Here is a 17,025-nt window from a genome sequence, read left to right on the forward strand (position 1 = left end):
GGCTGCTAGGAGTTCCAAGCCGGGATCTGGAGCCTTCAGTGTGAACTGCAGACAGCCAGCCTCGGAGAATTGCCTTCGCTTGTTAGCAAGGTGTGGCCTGCAGCCTCCCTGCCCCTGGCTGAGTTGACGCAGTAACCAGAGTGCTTATTTAAAGGATGGATGACTCAGCCTCCAGTTCCAGCCTCCGTCTTGCTTGGCTTGTTTTCTGGCAAAGGAGGCAGAGAGCCAGCGAGCAAAACGTGTGATTTGCCAGATTTTGCCAGCAGCTCAACTGATTTCAAATTCAGCCTAAATTTCTGTCTCCTTGTATGTGAAAAAGTCTTTATAATTTGCTGGTGGGGAAGAGGTGGGGTAGGGGGCTGATTCTTAAAGTCTAGTCCAAGGACTTGCTGCCTTGGAACTCCCTGGGGAGCATGTTGAGAATACAGATTCCCAGGTCACACCCCAGACTTGTGGAGTGGGACCCTCAAGGGGTGGGACCCTGGAATCGGCCATCTTACCGAGCTCTCCAGGTATTTGGACCAAACGATGTCGGTGGATCACAGCTAGGAGTATTTCATGGGATGCTTAACACTGAAAACCAGGCCAGACAGCCCAATTTAAGAGGTGGTCGTGGCCCATCCAACCTGAACTTCCTTTCTTCTCTGCTGGTTCTCTTCTTTGTCTCACTGAGCAGGATAAACAGACCTCAGAGGTGGTTTGGAAATGCAGTGACCTGCAGTCCAATCAAAAATGATAAATTTTAAAAAGAAAGGAAATCTCACTTCATGGTCTACAGGTTTTCAAAATACCTGTGAATCATGTTGACACGGATTGCTTTCTTTCTGGTCACCTAATATGCAGTTCCCCTTGCTCTGGTAGCAACACCCCAAATTCCTTTTGGAATCATCTCTCCCTCCCAGCGGGTGGGCAGGTCGATCCATCAGGGTGTCTGTTGGCACGTGACCCAAGCCAAGTCAATCAACATTTCTCTCCTAGGCTTGTGAGGGTGGAAAACCCAGCCCTCAAGCAGCTGCATCTTATTCTCTCCATTAGCTCCTGTTCCTTTGATTATTCTCTGTTCTCCTTTCTGAGCCTTCTCTAGCCTACAGCACAATTCTGTGGGCTACACCAGGCCCCTCCCATAAACCCCTCTACTGCTGAAATTCTGGTCCGCTAGACAACTCTGGGAACTAAGGTTCTCTCTCTCTCTCTTTTTTTAAACAGATGCTAATATTTTGCCTTCTTTTCTTTTTAAATTATTTTTGGCTGCATTGAGTCTTCGTTGCTGTGCACGGGCTTTCTCTAGTTGCAGCGAGCAGGGGCTACTCGTTGTGGTGCGCAGGCTTCTCACTGCGGTGGTTTCTCTTGTTGCGGAGCACAGGCTCTAGGCGCGCGGGCTTCAGTAGTTGTGGCACGTGGGCTCAGTAGTTGTGGCTTGCGGGCTCTAGAGTGCAGGCTCAATAGTTGTGGCTCACGGGCTTAGTTGCTCCGCGGCATGTGGGATCTTCCCGGACCAGGGCTCGAACCCACGTCCCCTGCATTGGCAGGTGGATTCTTAACCACTGCGCCACCAGGCAAGTCCCAGGCTCTCTCTTAATCTATGTCCACATGCTGCTGCAGAGTTCTGGAAAGCTTTGTCCTGTTTTGACTTGTCATGGGGAGAGGGGAAGAGTGGAGATGGGGCGGTAATGTGAGTCGTTTTTATGCTATACATTTTGCCACTTTCAATCCAGTACCTCAGAAAAGCTTTACATTTTCATCACAGACAACTAAGGGTAAGTTGCTTCCAGAGCCTCATTGAGATCTGAGTCTTTTTTGACTTGCATTGGATTTTCAGCTTAAACTAACTGCCTCTAATCTACATCAATTCCAATTTGATGAAATGAAGTGAGGATGATAAAATCCACCTGCAAGGGCTTTTGTTTCTAAATGGAACTGAAGCTCTGGAACGGAGAACACAGTCAAGGAAGAGCTTCTGACTCTAAGTTTAGAGAAGCAATTCCAGTTAAAACTTTTGACTCAAGACTCAAAATCAACTGAGAATCAATGTGGAGGTCTGGGAAGAAAGGACTGTGCTGTACCTAAATATTAGCCAAAGTCTTGCTACACTGGCACCATATTTCAAATATGTTGTTTGGTAGTTTTGTGACAATCGATTGGTTTCAACACCAAACATGACAAAAAGCAGGTTTATTTTCAGTTTCAGAAAGGTGGAGAAGGGGCATTACCGCCACCTGGTGGCCAATTTTCCAAACTGTTCGTTCAGGTCTTGTAGGGATGAAATTTGTGACATTGAAGGCCGGCAGTAAACCGCAAACATTCCAAAGCCGTAACATTTGGCTACTGACCTGCATACTATACATTTCTATATTCAATTACAATCCCAATCATAAACCAAAACAATTTGGTTTGGTCTGGTCAGATAAAATTTCCCTTTTTTTTTCAAATCGGATATTCCCAAAGAAATCGTTACAGTGATTCCTTTTGTGGTCATTCTACATTTCCTTCTGCCATGTTATTTTTTTCCCGGAGGAAGAAAGGTGTGCACATTTATTCTGGCTTCCTTAGTGGCATCGGGACAGAATAACTGGACCTTGGGGTCTGGGGCTGGTATGTGCATTGATGTTTCCCTGGAAAGGATTTGTTCTTCAGTTCCCCTTCCTCTGGACATCACTTCCACAAACCCAGTCCCAGCTGTTGTCGTGTCACCCTGACCATTGTGATGGACTTGTAATTTGTCATCCTGGTTCCCCCCTACCCATCGCCCCCACCCCAGCCCCCAGCCCATTTTCTATGTGGCAGCCAGAGTGACCACAGCCTCCACTCTGGTCCTGTCATCCATCGGGCCTGAAGGCTTCAATGGCTCTCTGTTACTCCCAAGATGATGACCAAACTTCTTAACATGGACAACAGTCTCTAGCAGTGTCCCAGGTGCTGTTGTTGCCTCATAAACAAACCCCAAACTTAGTGGCTTAAAATAACTTTTTTTTTTTTTTTTTTTTTTTTTTTTTTGGCGGTACGCGGGCCTCTCACTGTTGTGGCCTCTCCCGTTGCGGAGCACAGGCTCCGGACGCGCAGGCTCAGCGGCCATGGCTCACGGGCCCAGCCGCTCCACGGCATGTGGGATCTTCCTGGACCGGGGCACGAACCCGTGTCCCCTGCATCAGCAGGCGGACTCTCAACCACTGTGCCACCAGGGAAGCCCAAGATAACTTATTTTGCCCACAGTTTTGTGGGTCCAGATCTGGATAGGACTCAGTTGGGCTATTCGTCTGCCCCACGTGGCTTCAGCTGGGGCATTTGCAATCCAGGATCTGCTCCAAAGATGGTTTCTTCACTCATGGGTCTGCCATCTCAGTGCTCCCTGGCCTGTCTCTTTCTTTCTCCCTCTCTCCATGTGGCATCTTGTCCTCCAGGGTCTCATGGCCTGGGCTTCCCACAGCCTGGTAATCTCAGGGTGGTTGCACTTCTTATGTGGTGGCTGGTGTCCAAGAGGCAGGAAGTAGAAGCCGCCTGGCTGGCTCCCAGAGCTGGCCCAGCATTGCTTTCATTGTATTCTATTGGTCAAAGCAATCATAGATCTCCCCAGAGTCAAGGAGGTGGAGAGAGAGACTCCACCTCCAGGCAGGGGAGAGAGGCAAGTGGCCTGGGAGGTACTAGGAGGTCTAGCCTCCTCCCGCAGGCCCCAAACCAGACTGTCCAGAGCCACCTGCCTCTTGCAAATGTCCTTCCCTGTGCACTTAACCTGGTGAGTTCTACCCATTCTACAGATTCCAGCTAAATCAGGATTTCTAGAAGGTAGTCTCACCTGACCCTATGTGGACTCTAAGAGTCCATGATCCATTGTTTTGTCCCCCCACTGCTTATTTTGAAAATTTTCAACCTGCAGAAGTGTTGCAAGAATAACATTACTTAGATTCACCGACTATGAACATTTTTGTCACATTTGCTTTTATCTTTCTCTTTGTATGTGTGTGTGTGTATAAATATTTTATGAGCCATTTGTGTGTCAGCTGCAGACATCAAGGCACTTTGCCTCCAAGGACGTCGGCAGTATCTCCTAAGAACAAGACTGTCCTCCCACGTAAGCCCAATTCGATGAATACGATGATCACTTTCAGGTGATTTAACACTATTATCCATAGTCAGAGTTCACCAAGGTCCAAATAATATCCTCTAAATCCAGGATCCACTGTGGGTCATGCACTGCATTTCATTGTCCTGTGGGATCCCCTCTTACACCCAAATCCTTTTCCTTCAGAGGACTTTCCCCATGTGCATTAAGCTCCTTGGTCAGGCACAAGCCCTCCCCCCAGGCACTCTCATGCCTTTCTCCTTATCATCCCTCAGCTTAAGTGCTTCCTCTTCCAGGAAGTTCTTCTTGACCAGCCTGTCTCACATAACCTCACTGCCCCCATCATGCCCCACCATATCTCCCTCCTTATTTTCATATGGACATCATCACATTGCTCTCTGAAAACCTCATGTGTGTACTTTCCATTTGTCTCCTGTGTCCCCCACTAGGTCAGCTCCAAGAGGGCAGGGACAGTGATAAGTCTTATTCTCCATGTTAGCACCTGGCACGGTGTCTGGAATCTGGTAGATCCCCTGATAAATGAACACATGAATATTCACTGTGAAATTTTAACCAATGGGTGAAAGTAGAGTTTTGGGTTGCCGGGGCTGATGTCTTTACCAAACTTTTACCTTGTCGTAAACCTCTTAACACAGCTGCTAAGAATTTCTCCTGTGTCTTGGGCTACAATCCAGCCTACCTAAGCTTGGCCTCTGTTTCGCTCAGATGAATAACCCCTGCCCACAAATTTACGAAATTGCATTTATACAGAGCCTATGTGGCCTGAAACAGGGCCCTCAATCCTACTACTTAAACTACCCCAAATATCTCTGCTTGCTGCACATGGGTCCCAGTCTGTGAGCAAGACATGGGTGAGTATCCCCAGGCCAAGGGATAATTTTTTTTCATGGAGAGAGAAGTGGTAGATAAGCACAATTAGCTCAAAAGGAACTGACCTCAAGCTGTGGAGGTGATGGGGGTAATTTGTGGGTAGTTCACACTCCCCATGATCCTTACCACCATGTGTGGTTTCCATGGTGGCAGAGTTTGCCACGGCCAGAATTGGCTGTTTGCTATCATTACAGAACCAGCTGTGCTGCATCTGTGTCCTTCACAGGCACTCTGGACATCCATCCCACAGATCACTCAGATCTTTAGGAACCCCCCAAAACTCAATACTCTCTTTAATGTGAATAGTTAAAACTCTATATGGCAAAAATCAAATATGATCTGCCTTTTGTATTATCTTGGCCCAAATTCCATCCGAACCTGTCCAACTGCATTTACTATATTCCCCTACAGCCAAAATCCAGGGAAACATAATTGGGTTAGAAATCGTTTTAAATAAATCTTGAGTGTAGAAGTATTTTCTTCATACATCAGACATCACTTCCCTCTATCAAAGTAAGGAAGAGAAACTTCAGGTGTCTTTGCCCCTGTGGTCAGTCATAACATCTACAGATATGCTTTCTGATATCATCTTCACTGATCCAACTTACTGCCATCTTTAAGGTGTCTTATTTCACTGGCATTGACAAACAGTTGTCCGTCTTGTTACTGAACGGAACTCGGGTTCACTTGCCAGACGCACAGAAAAGCCAATCTGCGGACACCAGGTTGTGGTGCATTGCATAGTGCCAAGCAAGAACGGGCAGCTTATGCTCAAAAGACCTGAGCTCTTCGATGGGTTTTAGTGAAGGATTTTTAAAGGCACCGTTAGGGGTGAGGGTTGCAGGGTACATGGTCAGCCCATGGATGTTCTTCTGATTGGTCAGTGGTGAGGTAACAGGGAGGTGTTTGGGCAATCTTAACCATCAGTCTTCTGACTCCAACCAATCTGGGGTCTACATGCTTGTGGTCAGCAATTTCTATCCAGTGAGGCGCTGGTTTCTGTAAAACAACTCAAGGATATGTGTCCGATTGTTATCTATATCCCTTGAGGAGGAACTGGGGTCCTGTGACTCTGTTTTATGGCTGACCTATTGTTTAAGCCATCATTAATTTTCTTGCTGGACTGCTTTTCCTTTGTTTCTGCATTCCCTCACTTCTCTAATTAGTAACTGCTTGAGTCTGCTCTTTGGATCCTGGGGAAGGCCGAGGAGACTGAAGCCTTTCTCCTACAAACAAGAAACAGGGGACACAGAGGGATCTGCCACCAGGAAGGCCCTGCAGGGTCCTGCTCACTTTCAATCTCACAAAACCCTGGCCCTAGTTTTAAAATGGTAAGAAATTTTCCTTTCAAAGAAATTTGAGAAAAACATCCTGGTATATGGATGATTAATTCATTGTCTATGTATAAGAGTGGTTGCTTGTTGACCAGTGATGGTCTGAGTTTTAACTAATGTTTGTTCTTTTCCACCATCTAAATAGCTAATCTGTTAAGCTCTCCCACCACCCATCGTAATTCCTGTGGTCTCTGTCGTCTCAGACTTTGCTGTGTATTTGGAGGATTAGATCCCAGTGGGTGCGTTCTACCACCCACAGTTCACATTGTAGAGGAAGAAAACTTCCTCTTCCCTTCTAGGGGCTATGAATAGAGCCTGTGAATTAAACTGACAAAAGACAGATTAATAGGAGAAGGGGAATACAAATTTTAATATTCTTACATGCACAGAGGTTTCAGAGAAAACACATGAAACCCCAAAGAAGTGGTTAGACCTGGAGGGCTTTAACAAAGGGTGATTAAATTATGGGGAAGCGACAAAGGAAAGGGATTTGGGGCTCCTAGAGGTGGTAAATTGTGGGAAGGTGACCAGGAAATATATAGCAGATAAAGGTTTGCTTAATAGGGTCTGTTATGCAGATTCATCTCAGGTCTTCCAGGTACTGGAGAGGGAAACCCCTTTACAGAGGGAAATTTATGTCACCTTTACAAGTGGAAATTTATGCCTTGACTTTAGGCAGAAAGGGGGAGCCAAGTGAACTCTTCCTGTGTCTTCGGTTTTCTCAAATGCGTTGAGGTCAACATCATCCTTATGCCAAAGTGGCATATTTTGTGGTGGCACGTTTTGATCCCTTTCAACACAGATAAAAAAAATCAAGTAGCCACATCCTCCCCCTGAGAAAATCTCAGGAGGATGAAAGGTAGGAACTGACCGAATTAGATTTGTCTGCACTATAGGACTCCTGATTTTTAAAATTCAATGATTTAACTCTATCCTCTGGATTTGTGGTAATAGGTAATGTAAGTCTATCTCTGAGCATTTGCCACTTCAGCTGTGTCAAAGGAAAATAAGATGGAGTGAGCATTGCTAAGAGAGCTCTCCGGAAAGGAGCCAGGAGGCTGTCGAGGAAGTGGGATTCACGCACGTCTCATTCCGGGTGGAATCTGACCTTTGACCACTTAGTATCTTAACACGGGCATCCAGAACATCTGCACAATGTTCCAGAAGTTCAAGATACCTATTAGACCCTTACCCTAAGTAACTCGTTTCAGCCTATCCCTTAAAGACAAATATTTCCTTTTTGCATCAGTCATAATTCTTGCCAGACAATAACCTTGTGGCTTTTGCCTTTATAAGCCCCTGATTCCCTCTTCCCCAGAACACTCTTTTGGTTTTACCTGAATCTGTGACTCCCGAATTGCAATTCTTAGGACCCCAAATAAGGCTCTTTGTTTTCTGAAGCCTTGATACTGATTATTCTTCAACAGCTGCCATCTACCAGTTAAAGATAAAGCCACCATCTGATGTCACGATGTCAGGCACACCTCACAGAAGACATTGTGAAATGATTGACAGAGGCTTTGCATCTTCCATGTTGGGGGCATAAAACCACCCCCCGGCCAACATGAGTGTCTAGGAACACACAGGAGGCCCCACCTCCGCAGCATATGGGGTAAGGGCCAGGTGTCCACGTTTTGAACAAATCATGGTCCCAGGGAAGAGTGCTTGTGTTCGTTTCCCTAGGGCTGTCGTAACAAATTACCACAAACTTGGTGGCTCAGAACAACAGACGTGTATTTTCTCATAGCTCTAGAGACGTCTGAAATCCAGGTGTTGGCTGGGCTGTGCTCCCTCCAGAGGCTCTTCCAGCTTCTGGTGGCTCCGGTGTTCCTTGGCTTGTGGCTGCACCACTCCAATCTCTGCCTCTGTCTCCATATTGGAAACGTGTTCACATTATGATTTTTAGAAGAATTTTCTTCTATCTCCATGGCCACCTCTGAGTGACATGCCATCTCCTGCTGACCCTTTGGCCCAGTAAATTAGCAGCTGCCTCGGAAACAAGGTATTTCTAATTTACCCATCCCCAGCAAAGGTTTTGTTTTTGCTTTCTACCATTTACTAATAAAGGACTTGCTTTGTCCTAGGTATTCTGTGTTACATCGTTAACTCCTTACAATGACCCTGAATCAGGGCTCTTGAGCTCAGGCAGCAGAACCAGTTAAACAAGGAAAGAGAGGGAGAAAGAGGCAGAAGGAAGGAGTCAGCACTGCCTTCATTCTACACATTGAGAAAAAGGAGGCTCAGAGAGATGCCGACCTCACGGTAAGTGCTGGAACTGGCTTTCAGACTCAGGGTCTGTCTGTGAATTCCTTATCCCATGAGAACAACATAGGAGACATTCAGTGTCCAGGACAGTTGGACAAGCTACTGCCCTGATACTCAATTCCCGGGGTGAGGATGCGCCTCCTCTGTCTGGGGGCCCTGTGGTCTTGGTGAGGAAGCCATCAAAACTATAGAACCTGGAACTGATTACAGGGGCTAGGCTTGGCCCAGTGTGGGAGAGCTGGTGGAGAAGCCTATGCAAAGTGTTCCCTCTGGGTCTAGTGTTGAGTCTGGAGTCGCTAGAGGTCAGCCAGGTGGCCGTCAGGAAGGAAGGAAGGAAGGAAGGAAGCGGACAAGTACGAACTGGAAGCACGTCTGTGTGTGACTACCTCCAGCCTCGAAGCCACAGGAAACGCGGCCTATCGGAAAGGCACAGAGCAGCACGCAGAGGTGCCCTTCACTTGGCCAGGCACTTGGCAGGAGCTGTGGGTCTGTGAGCCAGCAGAGCATGGAAGCTTCCACGCTCTGATGCCCCGTGTCTATCTTCAGAACATAAAACACAGAACTGATGTTTTGCTTCTGCTCCAAACTGCATGCAGTGTCTCGACCAATGCTAAACTTGAACCAGCCAGGGAAGGACATCCTTGGAAAGGTAGTTCCAGCTTAGCGACATGGACATCATCCAAAGCCACTACACCTACCCTGAGTGTCAAGAGTAGCGGAGTATACCTCTCACTGACCGAAAATGCCAGAGGTTTACTTTCTTGTTCACCTTGCAGCTTTGACACATGCCCTAGGATAAGCCAATCTGGTATGTGTCTGGGCTTTGATTCTGGAACCACAAGGCAGCAAGGACAGTGGGAAAGGCTTTCTGTTCCGCCCACTGTCCCCACGAGGCCGCACAGCCTGTGTATATAGCCGGAACCCAGGACCAGGGCGCCGCACGTGAATGGGCTGGGTCTCTGTGATTCGGGCAAGCCAACTACGCTCCCTGGACCTGTTTCCACATCTTTAAAATGGGCAGAAAATATCTTAACATATCATTATGGGGTATAAATTGCATAAAAACTGTCTCAGGTTTGAAACCTCATGGGAATTTGTTGCAAAGTATCTTTTTTTCCCCTTTCCTGTTTTCCAAGCCAGAGTCTCTCAGCTCCCTGCTGATTCCAGGAACCGCCCCACAGCCTTTTCTCAATATATTCAATTTTAGCTCATCAGTCAGGAGTTTGGTTCTGTTGCTTCAAGGAGGCATAAAGGTTTCCCACCAAAAGCGCATGAAACGTCTCCTGGGTGGAGGTGGGGTGTTTACCTTGTACTATGTAACTGTACAGTCCTGGGTCTTGTTCTCAGGCCGGTTCTCTTCTGGTGTCTCTGATAGGTAACAGCTGAGGATCTTGCTCCTGCCCCTCCAATAGGCAAGAAACATTAATGCTTTCTGGGCCACCAGCTGTAAGATGCTTGCTTGCTATCAGCATTCCTCCTCGTTCTACTCTTGTGAAGAGCTCTTTTGCTTAAGACTTGTATACCTATCAACATTCCAGAAGATCTGCTGGTTGGGATGCAGCTTCACTCTGCTGATGCACACCAAAGTCTTGGCTTTGGGCTTCGCTTAGTGAGTGAATGGCTAGTTGATGCCAACCCAAGGGTGCAGTTGTCTTCAAGTGAAGCCCTTGTCCTGTGCTGCAGGACACCCTCCACTGCTCCGAGCCTGAAACAGGACCTCACAGAAGGCAGCTCATCTCTTCAAATTCAGGTCAGAATCTGGCTCTTTCAGTAATAATGTTTTAAAAGGTAGACACAGGAGACTGAAAAATAACATATTTATTTATGACTGAAGATGTGACAGCATTCACAAAATGCCAGGGAAAGCCATTCCTGTTCAATTTTTTAAATCTCAGAGCCTCTGAGGCCTGAACTTTCACTATATACCAGAAAAGAATGCCTCTCTTGAACAGACTTTCACACTAACCGTTATTTTTCTGTTTTCTCAGTGTCCTAGTATTACTCATCCACGGTTTGTCCCATTAGGGCCTGACTTACACTAACCCAGTCTGCTCACCCGTCAAGTTTCTTGGGATACTTGTAGGAGCCACAGCTCACATCAGTGTTCCCTCAGACAGAGGTAAGCAGGACATCTATGGGAGCCCCTTAGTGTTACGTTGTAAGTAATGACGGTAGCCAGGAAATAAGCAAAGGGTCTCATTAGGGAATCAGCAAATTAAAGCCTTAAATCTAAGGCAGACAACTCCATTTTCCTCAACTGAAATAGCAGGTTGGGTAATTTTTTATTTTACAAGAGATACTGTATTTTTTGTGTACACAGCATACGTTTAAGTAGTTTTATTACGTATGTAAGTATACAAACCGATTTCGGGAAAACCTAGACTATTTCCCTAAATGATTGACATGGCCTAAGACAAAAGGGGGGAGTAGGGAGGGGCACAAATTAATAGCCCTTAGAATTTGAACAGAACGGGAAGACATATTTTCATAAAATCTTGGTGTAGATGCACTCCAACGATGATCTGGCCTCAGTAAAGAGCTGAATTTTCCTGTACCTATACTGACCACAAGCAGGTCACCAAAAGCTGATATTCAAGAGAGGAAATAGTGGTTGCTTGCATCCTAGGGCTTCTGATAGAAGCAGCAGCTCCATAGTTACCGAATGTATTGTACCTAACACAGCTTAGCGACATGGGTCCATGATGGTGTTATGTCTTAGAACATATCCATTGGAAGTATTTATTGAATGTAAATCAGAAATTCATGAAACTAGAGGCCACTTACAACATAGGGAAGAGGACTGTCCCTGTATAAAGGGTTCACAATCTGAACTGGCCCTTTAAGACACTGAATAGGGTTAGAGAACCATTGTAAACAAACAACTGAAGTATGAAAAAAAAATGTAGTACAATATATAATTATCAAATACTTTTCTTACTTTTAGGTAAGATTTTCAGAAAACCCAGGAATAGATTTTATATCACAAAATGGTCCATATCGCCCAAAAATGTCTTTTGACTGGACAGTAAAATAATATTTGTTGGAAGCTAAAAACTGAGATAAAGTACAGGCCATTGGGAGTGGTAAAGCTTTAATTTCTCCAATTTTCTTCCAGATCAGCTTATTATTAGGGATGTCATGGCACAGGAAGAGGTGGTAGCTTTCCACGGGGGCACACTTGGGATTGATTTTGGTTATGTTCCAAGTCAGGGCAATGCCCTTGGGTCTCAGCACCCGTTTTACTTTGAGCTCAGGCTTCTGGGGAGGAAGTGTGTCTCGGATTTTGTCTACCAGTTCGGGTAGTAGTGTTGGTGGTTCTGGGAGAGGTGGCAGGTGCTCAAAGGATTCAGGAACCTAAAACACATTTATAAAAAGTTTAGCAAGCTGAATTGGTGGGTTCCGATTTTTTTTAAGTGGTCAACTGCAGTTCTACAATATATATTTCCCATTCCTCAATCCATTTATCAAAATCATAAGAACAAAAGGATGCTTCAAGGATACGTGAGGCTGGATCCAGTTTCTTTCAAGCGTAAGCTTCTTTAAGAGTTAAGATCTCTACACTCTGGAATATCACTAATCCAGAATGGGTTAGGGCCCAGACATTCTGGAGAAATATTCCATCTCATTTCCAAACCTGTGTTCCCAAACATGAAAAGTGTGAGTGTAGGAGAACACCCATTTCCATCCACCTTCATCAACAATGGTTATTATTCTTAAAAATCTTTTCCAATTTGTTGGACTAAAAAATGTAGTTGTTCTAATTCTCTAGCTTCTGGAAAATTAAATTATTTTAATTGAGTAAATAAGTAGATTCACAATAGCACATTTGAAAAAGCATATTAAAGTGCTTTCTAAGATGAAATGTAACCCAAATGTTTCTTTATGAGTAAAATGGATACTTCCACTCAATTTGGAATGAATAATATCCCTTACAGAACATTTCATATCAGTACCTGGGCTGCATTTTGTGCTTCTGGGGTTGTCTCTTTTGAGATTGAAATAGCTTTCGTAGGTGACTCAAGCATGGATACTGGACTTTCTGTGAACAACAGAAGGTTTAAAAGTAAAATGTATCTGCAATAATCAGTCCCACAGCCTTTAAAGCAAACAGTAGTTTACAGCTTGGGTAGTAATTAAATGTGAACTAAAATTTTAAAACTGTGAAATAAGATAACTTTTGATATGCAAAGGTATCAAATATAGAGAATTTTTCTTTCATGTGACAAAAATTCCTCAAGGTAAACACTAATGTCATGATGCAACTGGGAACTAGGAAAAATTACCCATGATAGAGGGATTCCTGCTTCGCAGTCTTAGAGGCAGGTTTTGCTCTGTTAGGTCAACAAGGATGTTTGCAAACACAGAACTGTTTACAACCCTATAAGAATGTGTGATACAAACAAGGCCTGGGAATTCAAACTAAAACTCATGCAGGCTGGGGTTGGAGGTATCCCATAGTAGCCTAGAGAGAATTAGATATCAATTGTGGACTGCTGAAAGGGAGGGGGAGAGAGCAGAGACAGACAGAAGAGAGAATGGAAGAAAGAGAGATGGTTAGAAGAAAGAAAAGGAGGAAAACAGAGAAAATGTGGGTGTGAGGGAGAGAAAGAAGGTTTAGTAGGCGCAAGAATGGTTTGAGGACAACTGGGGAAAGTATCATGGGGATAGTAAGAAAAGTGCCTCCATGTTGGAAAGTAATAGGACCAGACAGCTAAAAATTTCAGAAGTTTGAACATATCTAATAAGCAGCAAAAATCATTTTTAATCCACTGTGTGTGCAGTGACATAACTGTTGAACGTACTTTAAGAATCTCCCCCAATAAAATTTTTTATTTGTATTTTTCTTTTAACTGACAAGGATAATTAAGATTCTATACTGTTTCAAAGATAACTTATTAATCGCTTTATTTACTGGTGTTAAAATATGATTTTGTAAAGGTAATGATTTTACGCTTTTAATTGTAAGAGAATCGATACATGAGAGGTTGGTTCAAAATGGCAGAGTAAAAGGATGTGCGCTCACTCCCTCTTTCGAGAGCAGCAGAATCACAGCTAACTGCTGAACACTCATTGACAGGAAGACACTAGAACTCACCAAAAAAGACACCCCACATCCAAAGACAAAGGAGAAGCCACAAGGAGATGGTAGGAGGGGCGCAATCACAAGAAAATCAAATCTCATAACTGCTGGGTGGGTGACTCACAGACTGGAGAACACTTACACCACAGGAGACCATCCACTGGAGTGAAGGCTCTGAGCCCCATGTCCAGCTTCCCAACCTGGGGGTCTGGCAATGGGGGGAGGAATTCCTAGAGAATCAGACTTTGAAGGCTAGTGGGATTTGATTGCAGAATTCGGCAGGACTGGGGGAAACAGAGCCTCCACTCCTGGAGGACACACACAAAGTACTGTGCGCATCGGGACCTGGGGGAAGGAGCAGGGACCCCACAGGAGACTGAACCAGACCTACCTGCTAGTGTTGGAGGGTCTCCTGCAGAGGTGGGGGGTGGTGGCTGTAATTACACCACAGGAGACCATCCACTGGAGTGAAGGGTCTGAGCCCCATGTCCAGCTTCCCAACCTGGGGGTCTGGCAATGGGGGGAGGAATTCCTAGAGAATCACACTTTGATGGCTAGTGGGATTTGATTGCAGAATTCGGCAGGACTGGGGGAAACAGAGCCTCCACTCCTGGAGGGCACACACAAAGTACTGTGTGCATTGGCACCCAGGGGAAGGAGCAGGGACCCCACAGGAGACTGAACCAGACCTACCTGCTAGTGTTGGAGGGTCTCCTGCAGAGGTGGGGGGTGGTGGCTGTGGCTCACCGTGGGGAAGGAAGACACTAGAACTCACCAAAAAAGACACCCCACATCCAAAGACAAAGGAGAAGCCACAATGAGACGGTAGGAGGGGCGCAATCACAGTAAAGTCAAATCCCATAACTGCTGGGTGGTGACTCACAGACTGGAGAACAATTACACCACAGGAGACCATCCACTGGAGTGAAGGGTCTGAGCCCCATGTCCAGCTTCCCAACCTGGGGGTCTGGCAATGGGGGGAGGAATTCCTAGAGAATCACACTTTGATGGCTAGTGGGATTTGATTGCAGAATTCGGCAGGACTGGGGGAAACAGAGCCTCCACTCCTGGAGGACACACACAAAGTACTGTGCGCATCGGGACCTGGGGGAAGGAGCAGGGACCCCACAGGAGACTGAACCAGACCTACCTGCTAGTGTTGGAGGGTCTCCTGCAGAGGTGGGGGGTGGTGGCTGTGGCTCACCGTGGGGACAAGGACACTGGCGGCAGAAGTTCTGGGAAATACTCCTTGGCATGAGCCCTCCCAGAGTCCACCATTAGCTCCACCAAAGAGCCGGGTAGGCTCCAGTGCTGGGTCGCCTCAGGCCAAACAACCAACAGTGAGGGAACCCAGCCCCACCCATCAGCAGACAAGCAGATTAAAGTTTTACTGAGCTCTGCCCAACAGAGCAACACTCAGCTCTACCCACCACCAGTCCCTTCCATCAGGAAGCTTGCACAAGCCTCTTAGATAGCCTCATCCACCAGAGGGCAGACAGCAGAAGCAAGAAGAATTACAATTCTGCAGCCTGTGGAACGAAAACCATATTCACAGAAAGACAAAACGAAAAGGCAGAGGACTATGTACCAGATGAAGAAACAAGATAAAACCCCAGAAAAAGAACTAAATGAAGTGGAAATAGGCAACCTTCCAGAAAAGGAATTCAGAATAATGATAATGAAGATGATCCAGGACCTCAGAAAAAGAATGGAGGCAAAGATCGAGAAGATGCAAGAAATGTTTAATAAAGACCTAGAAGAATTAAAGAACAAACATCTAGAAGAATTAAAGAACAAACAAACAGAGATGAACAATACAATAACTGAAATGAAAAATGAACTAGAAAGAATCAATAGCAGAATAACTGAGGCAGAAAATTCTGCAGCCTGTGGAACGAAAACCATATTCACAGAAAGACAAAACGAAAAGGCAGAGGACTATGTACCAGATGAAGAAACAAGATAAAACCCCAGAAAAAGAACTAAATGAAGTGGAAATAGGCAACCTTCCAGAAAAGGAATTCAGAATAATGATAATGAAGATGATCCAGGACCTCAGAAAAAGAATGGAGGCAAAGATCGAGAAGATGCAAGAAATGTTTAATAAAGACCTAGAAGAATTAAAGAACAAACATCTAGAAGAATTAAAGAACAAACAAACAGAGATGAACAATACAATAACTGAAATGAAAAATGAACTAGAAAGAATCAATAGCAGAATAACTGAGGCAGAAGAGATAAGCGACCTGGGAGACGAATGGTGGCATTCACCGCCATGGAACAAAATAAAGAAGAGAATGAAAAGAAATGAAGACAGCTTAAGAGACCTCTGGGACAACATTAAATGCACCAACATTCACATTATAGGGGTCCCAGAAGGAGAAGATAGAAAGGACCAGAGAAACTGTTTGAAGAGATTACAGTCAAAAACTTCCCTCACATAGGAAAGGAAATAGCCAGCCAAGTCCAGGAAGCACAGAGTCCCAGGCAGGATAGACCCAAGGAGAAACATGCTGAGACACAAAGCAATCAAACTGACAAAAACTAGAGACAAAACTTACTGAAAGCAACAAGGGAAAAATGACAAGTAAAATACAAGGGAACTCCCATAAGGATAACAGCTGATTTCTCAGCAGAAACTCTACAAGCCAGAAGGGAGTGGCATGATATATTTAAAGCGATGAAAGGGAAGAACCTACAACCAAAATTACTCTACCCGGCAAGGATCTCTTTAGGTTTGATGGAGAAATCAAAAACTTTACAGACAAGCAAAAGCTAAGAGAATTCAGCACCACCAAACCAGCTCTACAACAAATGCTAAAGGAACTTCTCTAAGTGGGAAACACAAAAGAAGAAAATGACCTACAGAAACAAACCCATAACAATTAAGAAAATGATAATAGGAACATACATATCAATAATTACCTTAAACGTGAATGGATTAAATGCTCCAATCAAAAGACACAGGCTCACTGAATGGATACAAAAACAAGACCCACATATATGCTGTCTACAAGAGACTCACTTCAGACCCACGGACACATACAGACTGAAAGTGAGGGGATAGAAAAAGATATTCCATGTAAATGGAAATCAAAAGAAAGATGGAGTAGCAATACTCATATCAGATAAAACAGACTTTAAAATAAAGAATGTTACAAGAGACAAGGAAGGACACTACATAACAATCAAGGGATCAATCCAGGAAGAAGATATAACAATTTAAAAAATATATGCACCCAACATAGGAGCACCTCAATACATAAAGCAACTGTTAACACCTATAAAAGAGGAAATCGACAGTTACACAATAATAGTCGGGGACTTCAACACCTCACTCACACCAATGGACAAATAATCGAGACAGAAAATTAATAAGGAAACACAAGCCTTAAATG

The 17,025-nt window shown here is 44.9% G+C and overlaps 1 protein-coding gene across 1 annotated transcript; it reads right to left on the reverse strand.

Annotated features, from left to right (window-relative positions):
• Positions 1–10,347: 10,347 nt before the first annotated feature.
• Positions 10,348–12,662, reverse strand: ATF7IP2 (activating transcription factor 7 interacting protein 2; the record flags this gene model as incomplete). Its single annotated transcript, XM_024744366.1, has 2 exons — positions 10,348–11,901; positions 12,501–12,662. Coding segments are annotated over 2 exons (576 nt in total), but the record flags the coding sequence as incomplete, so codon positions are not given.
• Positions 12,663–17,025: the final 4,363 nt, after the last annotated feature.

The sequence above is a fragment of the Neophocaena asiaeorientalis genome, unplaced genomic scaffold, assembly GCF_003031525.2.
Source record: "Neophocaena asiaeorientalis asiaeorientalis breed wild unplaced genomic scaffold, Neophocaena_asiaeorientalis_V1.1 scaffold91, whole genome shotgun sequence".
NCBI classification, from domain to species: Eukaryota; Metazoa; Chordata; class Mammalia; order Artiodactyla; family Phocoenidae; genus Neophocaena; species Neophocaena asiaeorientalis.